At 39.7% G+C, this 18,858-nt stretch overlaps 2 protein-coding genes across 3 annotated transcripts in view; both read right to left on the bottom strand.

Annotated features, from left to right (window-relative positions):
* Positions 1 to 18,858, bottom strand: part of LOC120739366 (GTPase IMAP family member 7-like) — a 127,894-nt gene that overhangs the window by 15,550 nt on the left and 93,486 nt on the right. The gene's annotated exons all lie outside the window — the stretch shown is intronic.
* The window catches only part of LOC120739369 (GTPase IMAP family member 9-like), a 19,509-nt gene continuing 2,398 nt past the window's right edge, over positions 1,748 to 18,858 (bottom strand). Inside the window, exons 1-2 of one of the 2 annotated variants that reach the window (XM_040041124.1) lie at positions 6,611 to 6,737; positions 1,748 to 3,944 (exon numbers count right to left, since the gene is read on the bottom strand). In XM_040041124.1, the coding sequence (XP_039897058.1) occupies positions 2,968 to 3,944; positions 6,611 to 6,617 (984 nt within the window). In that variant the 5' untranslated portion in view covers positions 6,618 to 6,737 and the 3' untranslated portion in view covers positions 1,748 to 2,967. Of the gene's footprint in view, positions 3,945 to 6,610; positions 6,738 to 18,858 lie in introns of those variants that run through there. The other variant, XM_040041123.1, reaches the window with a different exon arrangement.

The following is an 18,858-nucleotide window of genomic DNA, read 5'->3' as shown; positions in this document are numbered from 1 at the left end:
TGGTGAACTGTCCCTGTGCCCTATGACAGCTGGGCAGGCTCCAGCCTCACTATAACCCTGATTTGGATAAGCAGAATAAACTGGATGGATGAATCCTTTTCTCTTTTTTTTTCATTCTCTTTTCAGCTGCTTTTGCATATTTTTCTGACTTTGATCAATATTTACATTCATTTTCATATTCAAAACCAAGGCAGCTACAAGAGAGCCTTTGTTGAGCTGGGTAATTCATTTTCACTTGCAACAGAAAAATCACACAGAAGAGGGACTATTTGGGAAATGTAAGTCAAGTTTAACATGATTTGTATTTGACCTGAAATACAATCTAAAATCCAATTATGATGACACTTTGTCATTTTGTCAGATTTAGCAAATAAAATGATTTGCCATCATAATTAGAGTCATAATATAATATCTAAAAATCCAGAAATGTTTGGCTAAAATGAAGTGAGTCTTTCAGATATTCAAGTAAAAATTCTACAGTACTACACTCATTCACCTTTTTTATACATGCACACACATACACATATATTACTTTAGGGATTTTTTGTTGACTTCACATTAGAAATGTTTTAGCTAGCAGAACAAAGATGCAGGAGAATCTGTTTCTGCTCATTCTGATGGGTAAGTGGATGATCTTATCAATCATACAGCAGTACTGTTAGCTTAAAGCAATAAGAGTGATTCTGGACTGATGCACCTGTTAAATGGCAGTAATGGTGAAATAATTGTCTTCGGAGCCTTATATAAACGAGAGGAACAGTGTAAGTGATTTTCTTCTTGCATTTTTATATTATAGAGCAAGGCCAAAGTTTACTTACTTTTTAGACAAAAATGTCAGCAGTTTTTAGGTGTGTCTGCATGTTTGTGCTAAATGATAACAAAAAGGTTAGTGTAATTAAACAGGTGCTATTGTGACAGTGATGTTGGGGGGAGCTGGAGGCTGGCCCCGTTTGAAGTCTTTAACTCATTTTATTGATTTTATCTAAAAAAAAAAAGAAAAAATAATCACAATCAGGGTGAGAGTCACGCATGCTCCAGCTCGATGTGAGGCAGCTGCAGGTGCATCTTCACACAGAAACCAGTCTGGACCAAATGACAAAACGCTGAATTGACCATTTGAGCCCCGACCAAGGACTCCACCCTGAACATCAGTGAAGCCATTTAAAATAGAGATGGCCCTACCCTTTACCAATGAGGAAACTTATGACACTTGTAGTAAATAAGAGAGCTAAACATTAAACACTGGCCAGTGAGACTGTGAGGGACGGTTTTTAACCTGACCAGTGAGCCAACTTTAAGTCCTTCTGAGTGAATCACACAGCAGTGATCAGTGTTGCTGTGGCCCAAACATCACTGTGTAAGAGATTTTTTGATAAGCTGACAAAGAGCCTTTTTTTACCGCCACTAAAGAAGACTCTGCATTTGGATCTGATCCAGCACACCTCAGGAAAGCAGCGACACATAAAAGACTGTGACTTACAAGAAGCGGTCGACATTTGATGACAGATCTTAGATAATCGTGACGTACTGTATTTGAGAGTGAAAAGCAAAGTAGAGGTGTGTAAGTGCTCTAAAATTGTATATTATGCTTTTAAAATATGAAATGTGATGTGATTTTAAGCACCAAAGAACATGATTTTTAGAAAAATGTTATTCTTATGTTTTGATTGAAAAAAAAACTATCACTGTTGTATGCCTTAAACACAGAATAAATCAGATGCTCAGTTAACATTTTGGATTTATTTACATAATATCAACATATAAAGGAGTTTATGACTTCTCTGTTTTTCTTTTCTCAAAGAAAAGACATAAAACTTCACAATATGTGAAGTTACAGCACAATTTACCCAGATGTACTTCTTTTTCAGTCAGGGTCCTTTTACAACATCCATATTAGCTCAGGTAATGAAAATACAATTATGGCATAGACAGGAAGTAAACTTTAACATTTGAAGTTCAAGTCTTGCTTAGACGATGTGAAGCATCTCATGGACCTTTTTTCCTGGATTATGCATCAACCTTATGCAAATCAGTTGTAATTTATTTGAACAAATGTAGAAAGCAGAACTTCCTTTCTTCTGTGATGCATTTACTTTACTACATAAACTAGACATTAGTGTTGCCAATGTTAACATTTCTCATGGCACCATCGAGCATTTCTAAAACCCAGCTTCAGTATATGCAGTGTGGACTCGCAGATGGAAATAGCAATGAATCTAGATATTCAAAGTTTTCATCAGGCTACCTTTAATATTTTCAAGGTTTTTGTTTTATGTTTTAAATCAAACATTTCAGCATTTTGTATATTTTCCAAAATGGCACAGCCTCCCCTTATGAACATCTTCTAATCATGCCGTCTCTATTTCAGTAGCGGCTGGGGCCGAAGACAAACGGCTGCTGCTGCTGGAGGAGCACCGGAGCCAGGGCAGCAAACATTGGATAGTGCCACAAGTGTGTGTGTGTGTGAAACATAGAAATAAAAAGCCAAACGGCAAGCGGGTCCTGTCAGGTTTACATTATCATATACCAAATTCCTAATATAACCAGACCCAGGTAGAATTAATGTTGTTCACTGTAAGAAACTACAAAGTTTCATCAATAGTTTTTATTTCTGTAAGCACTACTAAAAAAAAGGAAGAAGTAAAAAGGATATATACATTTCCATATAATATGTACGTGATTCTTTGAATCATAATGTGACATAATCAAGTTTAGATCAAAGTATTCACCCCTACTTGCTAACATCTACAAGTAACAAACACTTAGTTTGTTACAAGTAAAAGCAGCATTTTTAGCATTTATTCAAGGAAAAGCTGTTTGGTCAGCACTATTTTTCCTTGAATAAATATCTCAATAGTTCCTCTACTATCTCTACTTATAATGTAATTACACAAGTCATAAGAAAACAACACTCCTTTCTCTGCTCTCTTTGCTGTCCACTCTCTGTCATTGTCATGATCCTAACAATTATTTAACAGTGTGTTCCAGGACAGCTTTAGCAGCTTTCTTAAAGGCTTCCGATGCACTTTCTGATTGTTCAGCTGCAGCATATCCTAACTGACCTCCCTCTAACCCTTTCTGTATAGCAGCTAGTGATACTGTTGCATCTGTCTGCTCCTGCAGATTCAAAAAAGTTGATGTGACCATCTTTGCCACACCAAGAAAGGCTCCAACCAATACGCCTGTTGCCGTACCTGCAAATATAATCAGCAGCTTGTTCATCACACCCTTTTTAGCTTCAATTGCAATTTGTTCAACCGACATGTTTGCTGATGACTGTCTAATAAGCTCTTCCTCTTTCTGTAGTTCACTTTCTATCTTTTGTAGCATCTTATTGGTGTAGCAGCTTCCATTGTTTGCCTCACTTATTTTGTCTATTGTCCTGAGTATCTCTGCTACTTGGAACCGATTGCTCCTGTAGTCATCTTCTTTGTTGTCTTTCCAGTATTTATTATCAACAACATGGCATCTGCCTCCACACTTCTCCACCAGATTGCTGAGCTCTTTGTTATGACTGATGAATTCCTCGATTCTCGTTCCCTCTGGGAGCTGGTCGCCATGAGTGAAGACAACGGCAGCGTATTTCATAGCATCTTCAGAGAAATCTTGACATATTTTTTTGATTACATCTTGCTCCTGCTGTGTAAATTTCTCCACTTTGAGGACGATGAGAAAAGCATGAGGTCCGGGAGCGCACTCTGTCATGCACCTCACTATCTCATCCCTGAGTAATTGCTCAGACATGCCTGTGTCAAAAATACTACGAGTGTCAATAAAACTGATGTTATTTCCATTTACAGACCTAATTACTAAACGGGGCAGACTAATTTCAGAAACGGGTGAATGGCATACGTTGAAGACATTCTCTCCCAGTATGGTGTTGGCCAGGCTGCTTTTCCCAGCCCCAGTTTTTCCGAGTAGAACAATCCTCTTTGAAGTCAGTGCTAGAAGACAAGAAACACTTGTGTAAATGAAGAGATGTAGAAGTCAATTTCAAAATGTCTTGTTGGTTTGCTGCTGAATAACCATAACCTGGTTATGGTTTTGTTTATGTGTTTCCTGGAGTAAATGAATTTTCTGTGAAATTGCCTGCTATTACATTTGCAGTCCTAAAGTTAAAATGGGTATTTTGAGCAAGTATGTTCATGATATTCACCACTTATGTCCAACCTACTGGCCTTAAATTGTTAACTACAAATAAGTGATGAGATGATGATGGGAAATGTATTAATTTTGCATGTGTTTGTTCATTAATCAAACTACTACTAATAGTAATACTAACACAACTACTAGTACCACTACCACAATAATAATAACAATACCAAAAATACTACATTTCATTTTAGGCACCTTTCAAAACAAGAAACGTTTTTTGAAATTATCAATGAGAGTTGATAGTTTAAAGAGACGTGTTTTAAGATGGGATTTGAAGTTAGAGACCAAGATCAATATTGAAGATTACTGTTAGAAGAAAGTTCCAGACTTGGGGGCAACTGCAACTGTAAAACATACTGAAGCACGAGTAGTGAAGTGGACAGAAGAAGAAGATCTGAGGGCATCGGCGTAACTTTGTGCTGAACATTAGGGGATTTATTTACCCAGATTAAATAAATCTGGGTAAATTCCCAGATGATTAAATATGCAGCTACTTTGCGGGTAATAACAGAAATGAGTAAAGAACATCAACAGCCCATTTATGCAAGATAATTCATAATTTTATTGGTTGGGTCTGATTATTGGGGGGGGGGGGGGGGGGGGGGGGGTGTCACAACCCCCCTAACCTCCCTGGAAATTACGCCCCTGCCGGAGGGTGCAATTGGGTGTGTTATGCAGAAGTTCAGAGTTGTAATGCAGAACAAGGTTGTGGGTGACTTTAAAGTGACTAGGAGAGTTTTATTGTTCATGGCATGCATTTTTAATTTCTCTTTGATATTTGGGCTGATTGGGACCTGATGAATGTAAAAACAAAGAATTACTAGATTTTTTTTTTTACCTGATTTTTTTTTCTGAGAAAACTGAGATCCACATATGAGGACATTTGTTTTAAATGTTGATAGATCATTGCCAGTATAATGTCCTCGTAAGTGGACATCAGGCCCTTGTAGAGCAAAATTTTGTATTTTGGTCTAGACAACCCAAAATATGATGTCCACATATGTGGATGCCAGGTCCTAGGAGGTTAAAGCAAGGTCTCATAATAAGAGGTAATATAGCTGTGGGTAATTTACTAACAGGACAGGTGCAGTTTCTTAATTGTAATAAAAGCAAACAATGAACAGGTCATGCATGTTAAATGTAGCACAAACTGTTTTCAACAGAATTGTTGTAGTAGAAACAGGTTTCAGCAGCTGAGAGACTCAGATGAGGGACTGTAACCTGTAAGACAACATTTTGAAATCACATCCAGTAACATTCTTGTATACAGAACACTTAAATCACTTCAAGGGATGAATTGAACTGGATTTGCCTGATAGACAAAACTTTATGTTTGTACTTTGTGACCGATGGTGTGAACAGATGATATGCAGGGTGTCTGTGTCACATATGGTCAAAGTGTATGCAGCTGAATTTGTGTAGGTCCGTCACTAAAAACAGTAATGAGTATGGGCTCAAATTGTGGTCATAAATATTTTGTATTTGTAAATCAAAAGCTTATTTGTGAACCGAGTTTTGTAACCGTGTAAACCAAAATATGTAAAAATGTTATGTTTGTGCATCTACAGATGAGAATTTGTGTGTGTGTAAAACAGATTTGTGTTTGTAAAAAATATTTACATGAGTAACAAATTTTTTGGTTAAGGTCTGCTTACAGATACAAAGCAAAGAACTACGTGTAAAACTCTGCGCTCAGCTTCCCTGGCTATGGGACTTACAAATACAAATTTTGACCCGATTTTTCTTCCTTTCAGCTGATTGGTCAATGTCACGTTAATCACAAATTTAACAATCCAATCAGAGAACAGATGGGTTTGGCTGTCGGAGGGGTGCTTTACGCAGTTTCAGGTCCTGGAAGAATAAATGCCCTTTTACATGCCAGCTCAGTAGTTTTCTTCATCACCATGAAGGATCACAACTCCAATGTCCAAAGTCAAAGTCACCCTCTGTTCTGTTCGTTTTTCGGACATATTAGCTTTGAACTCCTCTGCACAGGCACTGAAATTGCTGTTACAGAAGCCACACTATGCTGAAAAGACCCCAACACAAAATACTAAAGAGATGGAATTTGAAGGTTTGGTAATTTCTTATCACATCTTTGTCAGACTGCCCATTCCAAAACACCAGATTGCTGAGAGAGGCTGCATGCATTAAGTTACATGGGTCTTTGTCATGCACTCTTGTGCATCATGGAGACTCAACAGAGAAAGAGAGAGTACACATACGTGGATTCTACATCACATCACACTGACTGTTCACAGCAGACAAAAAGACCCTCAGACTACTGAAAACATCCAGGTGTCCCCAATACCAAGTCTGCCCCTCTCAAGGGATTTTTGTAACAATGAATTGATTCATTCAGGTTTTTCAATTAATCAGAAGCTAATAAGACATTTCCTTTAATTGCATATTTGTACTCTTTAATTGTATTTGATATAAAGTAAGCTTGACTGACCGTCCATGTTCTCAAAAAGAAATCACACTTGTCACCGGGACCTCACGATGTCCTTGCTGTGTGTTTTTCCACCTGCTCTCTTGCTGCACTTTGGCTGTGCTTTCGTTTGTCACCAACTGGACTTGTTAACTGACACTGTAACTACACAAAACAATGAGCAACACCTCATGCTCAGAAATATTCTTTGCTGTGGGATTGCAATTCGATTCAAACCCACAGCATGTCGTTATATAACTGTTCACATTTTATGTATCAGAGCTGGTCATCACATTAACCTGTGTCAATTGTTTTGTTTATTTTATAAGTAGTAACAGGGCTGAAAATCAAAAGCCACATATACTATAAAAACTATTTATGAATAAAAGATATTTATGAAAAAAAAATAGTTTGAAGCAGATACTTTGATGACTGCACAATGAACTGAGACATAATTTCTTTAGGGATTATTAAAGTATTCTGATTCTGACATAGTGTTGAACAGCTCAGTAAATCCTCTCAGTGCTTTAAAAACAGGACAATTCAGAGTTTGAATAAGGGACTGGTAAAATGTTTCTGTTTCTCATCCTAGTTAAAGAAATTTTAAACAAAGAAGGCAGTTTTAATTAAGTTAAGTTTGAAAAATGGGAGAAACTGATGCATTCATTCCCTCTTGACAGTTTACTGGTACATGCACATGTAATGCTTCATCATTAATGCATAACTGCAGATTACACAATCAATCAATGCATGAAATCCAATGTCTTTGAAATCAGCTGCTTTTTTAAAATAAATGTAGCACTATTATTTTTTTTCTGAAAAAATATAACATTTTCAGGGCTCAAAACACATTTAAGCTCTATTAACTAAATCAATTTTACACCCACTCCAAGTGTCACAATCAATCTCGATCTGCGGGCTACATATGAACTAGAAGCTACATTTGAGGGAAATTAGTGAGACGGTCATGCTGTCTCATGCATAACAATAACAAGCACAAGCAGGAACAAGAAGTGAAGCAACAAATAGCCAAGATAACCACTGATCCTAAGACATGCTTTCATCCTGGCCTCAGGCTACAATTTTAAAAGACGGCTTCATGACCTAAAGTTGTTTGATCACTATGGTGTGACTTGTCCTTCCAGTTGGGGAGGATGAGGGATTGAAGATGGGACAAGGACACATTGTGGAAGAGAGACAGAGATTAATACTAACTCAGGATTAAATGCAGAGAGTTGTATAAACACATGAGTGAAAAGGGTAAGTGAAAAAGAAACAGTGCAATATGGGAAGCCCCCAGCAGCCTAGACCTATTGAAGCATAACTAAGGGAGGATTCAGGCTCACCTGGTCCAGCTCTAACTATATGCTTTAGCAAAAAGGAAATTTTTAAGCCTAATCTTAAAAGTAGAGAGGGTGCCTGTCTCCTGATTCCAAACTGGAAGCTGGTTCAACAGAAGAGGGGCCTGAAAACTGAAGGCTCTGCCTCCCATTCTACTTTTAAATACTCTAGGAACAACAAGTAAGGCTGCAGTGTGAGAGCAAAGTGCTCTAATGGTGCTGCTAATACAGTACTATGTGGTCTTTAAGATGAGATGGGGCCTTATTGTTCAAGACCTTGTATGTGATGATGTGATCCTTCCTCTGCACATGCCTCTCTAACTATGTCTCCATCTTGGTCACTGCTAATATAAATCTTATCATCTTTAAGTCTATCACCAGCGTTAGTCCTTGAAAATTTACCATTATATCTGTCTCCCTATCATTCACACAGCTATTTTTGATTCTACTATATACATCTCTTCTCTCCATTACATAGGTTGCCTTTCACCTGCTCCCTATGCTCACTACAAATCACGTAGTCTGTTGCCCTATGACAGCTGGGATAGGCTCCAGCCTCACCCCTGATTTGTATAAGCGGAAGAAACTGGATGAATGAATCCTTTTCTTTTTCCCCTCTCGTTCTCTTTTTAGCTTGTTTTGCATTATGTTATGTAAAGCATGTTCCTGTTTTCAGTGCTTCCTTTTCTGACTTTGATCAGTAGTTACATTCATTTTCATATTCAAAACCAAGGTCACTACAAGAGAGCCTTTCAAAGTCAAAGTCACCCTCTGCTTTCTCCGTTCTTTAGACATATTAGCTTTGAACTTCACTGCACAGGACATGAAATTGCTGCTACAGAAGCCACATTATGTTGAAATGACACCAACACCAAAAACTAAAGAGATGCACTAAGTTTTGTTGCCTCTGCTATTGTTTGAGTACTTTAAGATCCAGAGGTTCCAGTTCATGTCTGAGTTCATTAAGCTGACTGAATTTGATGGTTTGCTAATTTTCTATCACATCTTTGCCAGACTGGCCACTCTAAAACACCCGATGGTTGATTTTGCAGATTAATTCTACCTAATGAAGAAGGTAATTACACTTAAAATAAAAGTGTAGAAAGGAGGAGAGCACCTGAGCACAGAAGTACAGATACAGTTATAATGTGTGTTACCATCAAGATATCGAGAGAGAAAGAGAGGCTGCATGCCCAGAAATGCATGGGTCTTTCCCACATAGCAAAATTGGTATGGTCCGGATCTGGCCCACACAATGTGCTTACACATGGCCCACATACTGTAAAGAATGACGGCCCTTTGGTGGCCCAGATCTGGTTTGCCAAAGGTGGCCCACACATGGGGCCATGAATAAACCCTCACTAGGGTTTGGATAAAGTGTAAACTCACAAACCTGTCAAACCTGCATTTGAAACGTTGGCTAACATAGCAGTATAGTATTGCAACATTTGGGTCTTCTAACTAAACCAGGAAAATAGGAACATAAACAGTGCTATCATTGCCAGGCCTGGCCCATATCTGGATGACATACGTCTTATCATGCCAGAAGTCAGCCAGCAGTGCCGGCTTGACACCAGATCCGGGCCAAACCTGTTTGCTATGTGGGTGAAGGACCCATCCCATCCTGGCAACAAACTGTTCCAAGTTCTGCAATCAGGCAGAAGGTTCTGCATCATCCAGGCAAGAACTGAGAGAGGAGCTTCTATCCCCAGGCAATCCAAAGGACCTTTAAAGAAACTACTACTTGACCTGAGATTGTTTGATCACTGTGGTGTGATAAGTCCATCTAGAACACGTAAATACATAAATATATGTTGTTTATCCATTTCACAGCATTTTTTATTTTTAAATTTTTAAAGAATGGTCTGAAATAAAAAAAAAAAAAAAGTTATTACATGTTTTACCAGCCCTGACTCTTTAAAGTTTTCTCCAGTAAATTGCCAGAATACTCAAAACACATCCAGTTAACATGGTTGTCATTGTTACTCTATGTCACAGAAATAACATTAACATTAAATTATTCCATGATATCCATAATACTTCATGATTTTTATGCTCAAAAAGTGCTTATAAAAGAAAAAAGTACTATTAGACCGTCACCATGTAGCATTAGAACTCCTGCTCACAGCTTCAAGAATATGAAACATAACACAGTCAAAATGACAAGACACTCTGGGCCACAGTGGGGAGGTGACAGTTGAATGTTAATACCACATTTCGAGTGGAGTAACTTGTTTCTGGGTAAGGTCAAACTATTTGGCAACTGTAGAAATACAAAGTGAAACAGCCACAGCGCTGAGTCTCAGGTGTGGTCAAATAACAATAGTTACAAGTTAGTTATTTGTGGCTGTAGCTCGGAAGGTAGCTCTGAAAGACAGTGTTTCAATGCCTTGCTGCTGTAGTCTGCATGCTAAAGTATTGTAGGACACAACGCTGACCCCAAGTTGATAGAGAAGCGCATTTGCATTGAGAGAAAGTGCTTAGGAATGCGGAAAGCTGTATAAAGTGTTCTGAGTGTAAGAAATGTTTTGTGTAGCAACCCATTTACTGCTATGAAATGTATTTGCAACTAACTAATAGGATATTAGTGGTGGCTTCACAAGTTTTAAATATGATGAATACATATAGGCAGCATAATGGTGTGAGGGTTTACACTGTCATTTCACACAGATTAATGGCAGTATTTTTTATCTAGGCTTTAAAGGACAATATATAATGAATAAGCTGTTTTATTATCTGGCTGTGGATCTTTGTTTATTTAAATGGATTCTTCCAGTATTTATTGTCAATGACAATAATCTGAAGATTGATCTCTTCCCGTGACAGATTTTCTCATGTCTTTTTAATGATTTTTACTCTTTTTGTATTTTTTCTCTTCACTGTTTGGAGCTTGTTATTGGCCTAGTAGGCTCCTTTGATTTTCCAGCTGCGGCTGCATTGGCTCCCGGCAGCATTTGAGATTTTAAACAGTCAGCTTATACTTTTGCACACTTGGAGCCAATGGAACAAGTCTCATTCTTATGTACACTACACCGTGTTACCTTGAATGACAAAGTCTGTCTGTGTCTAAGAAAATGGAATGGAAAGTGAATAAGTTTATATAAAATTATGTTTTATTACTTTTATGCACCAATCAACAACAGCTGTGCTTTAGTGACTGAAAGTGAGGCAGCAAATTGATACATTGAAATAAAATGCTGTCATTGTCATAAGGCAGTGGTTCCCTTTGTTTGACAAGAAAAATGTCCCTCCATTTAGAAAGGCAGAGGCATCACGGTGTAATTATTTTACCTGTAGTTGTTTTTTTTTTTCCTGTGTAATAATATTCAACATTGATATCAATACATGTTTCAAAAAATGCCTCTCTGTGCAAAATGGGTTCAAAAACATAAAAAACTGTGGGATACTGTTTGTCCACGATTTGAACCGGTGGAACAAATCGTGGCAGGATCAGCCTGATATTATTTGTATCCCACTGTAACTTTACTGTATAAAGAGCTAACATCTCCAAAATGTCAGGAATAGTTAGTCATTACAACAAGTGTTTGTGAACTAAAAATCAAGAATGTGGGATACTGTTTGTCCGTGATTTGAAGAACCCAGCATGTGCTCCCGACGCAGGGAAAAGCAATTCTGCAGGGGAGATAGGAAAGGGAAGATTTGCTTCATCATATTTTCTAGTCTTTGGCTTAGAATGAAGTTGGTTTAGAAACATATTCAGCGATGCTTCATCTCCTGCACTGCGTTTGTGTGGGCGCCCCGTGCTAGCAGTGTCCAAGCGTTTTTGTTTTTTTTCCCCTTTTCACACCGCGCCCCCCCCTGCAATTGCTTTGCGCCCCCCCCCCCCCCCCCCCCCCCCAGGGGGCGGGCCCCACACTTTGGGAAGCTCTGTCATAAGGAAATGATCCCATGACAAACATATTACTTAGTTTAATACATAGAGCTGTTTGGCATATTGAGGGAAAACCTCACATGAAAAACTGTGCATCCATTTATACACAGACGATTTTTTTTTGATTGGAATTGTTATCAATGAATCATACAATATACACATGGACCCATAAAGAAGCACAAGGAGAGTCACATAATAAAAAAAACACCTGTTTTATTGATGTACAGTACATTTATATGATTATGTAAAGGTCCTCTGGAGCTGCAGGAGACATCATACAGGTTTAACAGGTAAAATAGTGCTGGTACTGCTGCATGTAAACGCGTTAAAACATCACAAAGCTAAGAAGAACTTCTGATCAAGCAATTTCAGATTATAATCAAGTAACACCCATTTATTTTTTACTATACATGTTTTAATATATGACCACTACCTTTTATTTACTCAACATTTTTAGGATATTACAAAAAAAGTAACACATTCATACTTTCCATGAAGATTCAAAATCGGCCAAAATAAAAGTATTTTAATCTCATGGTTTAGCCACACAGATTGATGCTATTTTTATGTAAGATTTAAAGGACAATATATGATGATTAAGCTGTTTTATTATATGTCTGTGCGTCAGTGTTTATTCAAATGGACTCCAGGGATTGAATATTCTCTCATACAAAACATGAAGTCTACTCCAAATGGCCTCAAAACCCCCCACAACTTCCTTTTCAAAAGGTTCTGGGACTGGAATGGGGACTGATTCAGATGGAACAGGAACAGATGGAACAGGAACAGATGGAACAGATGGAACAGGAACAGATGGAACAGGGACAGATGGAACAGGAACAGATGGAACAGGAACAGATGGAACAGATGGAACAGGAACAGGAACAGATGGAACAGGTGGAACAGATGGAACAGGAACAGATGGAACAGGAACAGATGGAACAGGTGGAACAGATGGAACAGGAACAGATGGAACAGGGACAGATGGAACAGGAACAGATGGAACAGGTGGAACAGATGGAACAGGAACAGATGGAACAGGAACAGATGGAACAGGAACAGGTGGAACAGATGGAACAGGAGCAGATGGAACAGATCCCTTTCCAAACTTTGATTTGATCAACAAAGCTGAGACAATTGCAAATAATCCTGTGATGACAGCAAAACCCACAAAATATTTAAGCCATGATTTTTGTGCATTTTCCATGTGTCTCTTAATGATGTTAACTTTAGCCTGCTTTCTAATCTCTTCCTGTGACAGATTTTCTGATGACTTTCTAACCCGATTTTCCTCTTTTTGTATTTCTGTCTCCAATGTTTGGAGCTTTTCATTAGTGTAGTATCCTCCATTGTTTTCTGTCACTATATCTTCTATGCTATTGAGCAGCTCTGCCACCTGGAACTTGTTGCTTCTATATTCATCTTCCTGGTTGTTCTTCCAGTATTTATTGTCAATGACGTGGCACCGACTCCCACACTTCCTCACCAGATCACTCAGAGCTTCACTTTCATTAACAAAATCCTTGATCTTCATTCCTTCGGGGAGCTGGTCACCATGAGTAAAAACCACTGCAGCGTATTTAAGAACATCTTCAGAGAAATGTTCACATAATTGTGCGATGACAGCCTTTTCGTGCTCTGTGAATTTCTCTGCTTTGAGCACAATGAGAAAAGCATGAGGACCTGGAGCACACTCTGTAATACAGCTCAACATCTCATGCTCCAACTTCTCAGACCTGCTTGGGTCAAAGAAACCAGGAGTGTCGATTAAAGTCAGGCTTCTTCCATCAACAGTCTTGGTCTCGCCCTGAGACAAACATGCGTTTGAGTCATTAAAATGATTAATCTTCAATCTGGTCTCGCCAAATATGGTATTAGCCAGACTGCTTTTCCCAGTTCCAGTTTTTCCCAGCAGGACAATCCTCCTTGTCTTTGTCACTGGAAGAAAAAATGAATAGATGAAAAAAATCAGATTAACTCATTACATCTGATTTTCATCTCTGATCAATTTTCAAATTTCAGATCAAAAACGTATCAACCCAGTATCACAGCAAAGTATAGACATGCCAGACCACCGTATCTAATTTACACAAGAAATCAGTAGTAAACAAAACGCATGTTAAGCACATTCAACGGTCCTTAATCATCAGAAACTATTAAACTGGGCGGGTAATATGTATATATACATGTACATGTGAATAATTTAATGCTTTCCCACAATTTTCCCATTTTTAAATTTTGGTTTGAAATAAAAAAGCTCCCTCTGATGTTACTGCAACTTCTGAATGTGTGTCTTGGACATAGTGGACATATTATATATAAAGGATGGCCCTGTCTCAGCAAAATTTTGCATGAACATTTTCATGCAATAAATCTATTTTGTATGTTTTTACAAAATAGATTTATTGTAAATCCTAATTGTTTCTAGATTCCTTTTACTTGTAATGTATTACATACCCAACAAACATACTTATTTCTGTCATGGTCTGGAGTCGGGTGACTCCGTGTTTAAGTTTTGTTTATTCAGTGTTCTGGGATTTTGTGGAGTTTTCATAGTTTTGTCTTTTGTCATGTTTTCATGTTCTTACTTATTCTTTAGGACCGCTGTGATTTTCCAGCCTTTAGGTTTTGTCTGAATGCCTCCCTTGTGTTCCTTGTATAATGTCATGCGTACCTCACACGCTCTCACACGCACACACCTCTCACACGCTCCTGCACACCAAATCTGGAACTACTGTCCATCATGTGTCGTCCTTTTTATCTACCTCGGGAATTTACATCGGTCATTGTAAGTGCCGTTTATATTCCACCACAAGCGGACACGGTCACCGCCTTATGCGAGCTGCATGAGGCACTCACACAGCACCAGACACAACACCGGGACGCTGCGCTTATTGTGACGGGGGACTTTAATAGCGCCAACCTCAAACGCGCAGCGCCGAACTTTTATCAACACATCACCTGCCCCACCAGAGGTGAAAGGACACTGGACCACTGCTACACTATGGTCAAGGACGGCTACAAGGCACAATCCCGCCCCCCGTTTGGCAAATCTGATCACGCCGCCATCTTCCTCATCCCAAAATACAAACAAAGGCTGAAACAGGAAGTTCCGGTTCAGAGGAAGGTCGCGCGCTGGACGGATCAATCGGTGGCCGCGTTACAGGACGCACTCGATGACGCAGACTGGGGCATGTTCAGAAACAGCTCCGATGATGATGTCAACGTGTTTACGGAAGCGGTTGTGGGATTCATCGGGAAACTAGCGGATGATACCGTGGAGACAAAGACTATCACAACGTTTCCCAACCAGAAGCCGTGGGTGGATAAAACCATCCGCGACGCTCTGAGATCCCGCACCGCTGCCTACAACACGGGACTCAAGACGGGGGACATGGACCCGTACAAAGCCGCGTCATATAACGTGCGGAGGGCGGTGAAAGAGGCGAAGCAGCGCTACGGGAGGAAACTAGAGTCACAACTCCAACAGAGTGACTCTAGGAGCCTGTGGCAGGGACTAAGGACAATAACGGACTATAAAGCACCAACAACCGGTATGACGAACGCGGCCGTGACTCTGGCAGACGAGCTGAACACTTTCTATGCTCGCTTCGAGGCTGCAGCTAAGGACTCCAACGATGCTAGTGCTAGCGGCGCTAACGGCTGCAGACAGGAAGATACTGCCAGCACCGGAAACGTGCTTGTCATGTCCGAGCATGAAGTAAGGAGAGCCTTCAAGAGAGTGAACACCAGGAAAGCAGCAGGACCAGACGGCATCCCAGGTCGTATCCTAAGAGACTGCGCATACCAGCTAGCTCCTGTGTTCACTGAGATATTCAACATCTCTTTATCTCAGTCGGTGATCCCCACATGCTTCAAAGAGTCCATCATTGTTCCTGTCCCGAAGAAACCCCACCCTGCTTCTCTCAATGACTATCGCCCTGTAGCCCTCACCTCAGTAGTGATGAAGTGCTTTGAACGCCTGGTCAGAGACTTCATCATTTCTTCACTACCAGACACACTGGACCCACTACAGTTCGCTTACCATCCAAATCGTTCCACAGACGATGCCATCTCTCATCTCCTCCACACATCACTCACTCACTTGGACACTAGAAGGGGGAATTATGTTAAAATGCTCTTCATAGACTACAGCTCTGCATTTAATACCATAATTCCCTCCACATTCACCACCAAGCTGGAGCATCTGGGACTCAGCTCATCTATGTGTCAGTGGATCTCCAACTTCCTAACTGGCAGACCACAGGCAGTAAGGATGGGCGGACATGTCTCAGCCTCCACCACTCTCAGCACTGGAGCCCCCCAGGGGTGTGTTCTGAGCCCCCTGCTGTACTCTTTGTACACATATGACTGTGTGGCCACTACCAGCTCCACCACCATCATCAAGTTTGCTGACGACACCGTCGTGGTGGGCCTGATCTCTGATAACAACGAGACGGCCTACCTGAAGGAGATTAGGAATCTGGAGAACTGGTGCCAGAGGAACAACCTCCTTCTAAACGTCAGTAAGACAAAGGAGCTGATAGTGGACTTCAGCACTAAGCAGGAGAGGAACTACCAGACCCCCGTCATCAACGAGTGCCCAGTGGAGAGAGTGGACAGCTTCAAATACCTCGGAGTTCACATCACGCAGGACCTGTCGTGGTCCTGTCACATCAACACCGTGGTGAAAAAGGCCCGACAGCGTCTCTACCACCTCAGACGCTTGAGAGACTTCCAACTGCCCTCCAAGGTGCTCAGGAACTTTTACTCGTGCACCATAGAGAGCATCCTGACGGGAAACATCTTAACCTGGTTCGGGAACAGCACCATGCAGGACAGACGAGCTCTACAGAGGGTTGTGCGGTCAGCTGAGCGCACCATCCGCTCCGAGCTCCCTGACCTGCACTCAATCTACAGCAGGCGGTGCTGGACCAAGGCCAGGAAGATCGTGAAGGACCTCAGCCATCCCAACAACAGACTGTTCTCTCTGCTGAGGTCAGGAAAGCGATTCCGCTCCCTGAAGACCAACACAGAGAGACTGAGGAGGAGCTTCTTCCCGCAGGCGATACGGTCTCTCAATCACACCACCACACAGTACTGACCCACACATACAGTTCTTACACACACTGGACATTCTGGACATTGTTTTCACTTCATTACTTAAATCACGCTGCTGTTATTGTGTATATGCTGCTGTTATTGTGTATATGCTGCTGTTATTGTGTATATATTTATTTATATTTCTTCATACATTCTTATATAGTTCTATATTGTGTATTTTGTTGTACAGTTTTTATTTTCAACTTTAATTTATATATTTTATCTTATTCTCCCAGTTAAATTTACCCTTCATTCTAATTTGTGTTGTACAGTTATTTCATTTTTAACCTTAATCTATATTTTATTCCTTCCTAGTTAAATTTACCCTTTTTAATTTTTCATATTTATTTCCTATCTTATTCATAGCCTTTTCCTTTTTTGTTTTCTTTAGGTCACGAGCAGTTGTCCAAGCATTTCACTACATATCGTACTGTGTATGACTGTGTACGTGACAAATAAAATTTGAATTTGAATTTGATTTGATTTGACCTGGTTTGATGTTCGTGTTATTTCTCGTTTTACTTTGACAGTCCCATGCCCTGTGTCAGTCTGTCTAGTTTTCCTTCTCTTGTCTCGTTATGTCTAATGAATCCCAGCTGTGTTTCGCTCCTGTTTCCCATTTCCTCATTACTGACTTGTATATTTAAACCCTGTGTTTTCCGTTGCCCTTTCTTGCGTTGTACCTCCTCTTGTGTGTGAGTCTGTGTTAAAGTGGTCAAGCGTTAGCTCCTCATTTCTTGTTTCCTGGTGCTTGAGCTGTCATTTTTCAGTGTTTTTGTTTTTAGTTTCCATTATACTTTGTTTTTTGTTAGCTTATATTTGGACAGTTTTCCCAGCAATAAAGCTGCCGCCTTAAGTTTATGTTTTGTATTTGAGTTGTGCATTTGGGTCCACTTCTTTTCTGCCAACCACAGCTACACATGAAGGATTTCTTGTGACACAACCAAATTTAAAACATGTTTGAGATATTAAAAGAAAATCATGAACTACCTTAATGCAGTACTACTTTGCAAGCCATGTGTCACCAAACAACCCTATATAACCAAAAATCTTGCTTTTATGAGATTATTAAAGCTTAGAGAACCAAGATTTTTTTTTATAAGGAAATAGCTCTTGAAATGAACTCAGCTGATTTAAAAAACAGGTCACAGCTTAGGATTTTGAATGACAAAAAATCATATTTTTGGAGTAATGTCTATTTAAAAGTTACTTGTCCACTCCATGCTGAGGAAAGTGTGTCAAAAATACAGTCTGGTTCATGATGTGTCTCTGCAGTGAGTCGTTTGCTTTTGTTCTTGTACTGTGACTTGACTTGTGCTTCACTTCTGCTACCTGTCTAACTTGTTATCTGGGTTTTAGCCAAAAGAAGCGAACAAAACACTTCGCACACTGTACAGGGAGTGCAGAATTATTAGGCAAGTTGTATTTTTGAGGAATAATTTTATTATTGAACAACAACCATGTTCTCAATGAACCCAAAAACTCATTAATATCAAAGCTGAATGTTTTTGGAAGTAGTTTTTAGTTTGTTTTTCGTTTTAGCTATTTTAGGGGGATATCTGTGTGTGCAGGTGACTATTACTGTGCATAATTATTAGGCAACTTAACAAAAAACAAATATATACCCATTTCAATTATTTATTTTTACCAGTGAAACCAATATACATCTCCACATTCACAATATACATTCTGACATTCAAAAACAAAACAAAAACAATCAGCGACCAATAGCCACCTTTCTTTGCAGGACACTCAAAAGCCTGCCATCCATGGATTCTGTCAGTGTTTTGATCTGTTCACCATCAACATTGCGTGCAGCAGCAACCACAGCCTCCCAGACACTGTTCAGAGAGGTGCACTGTTTTCCCTCCTTAAATCTCACATTTGATGATGGACCACAGGTTCTCAATGGGGATCAGATCAGGTGAACAAGGTGG

The sequence above is a fragment of the Simochromis diagramma genome, unplaced genomic scaffold (genome assembly GCF_900408965.1).
Source record: "Simochromis diagramma unplaced genomic scaffold, fSimDia1.1 OVJJ01000370.1, whole genome shotgun sequence".
Taxonomy (NCBI): Eukaryota; Metazoa; Chordata; class Actinopteri; order Cichliformes; family Cichlidae; genus Simochromis; species Simochromis diagramma.
This window is presented reverse-complemented; position numbering and strand designations above follow the sequence as displayed.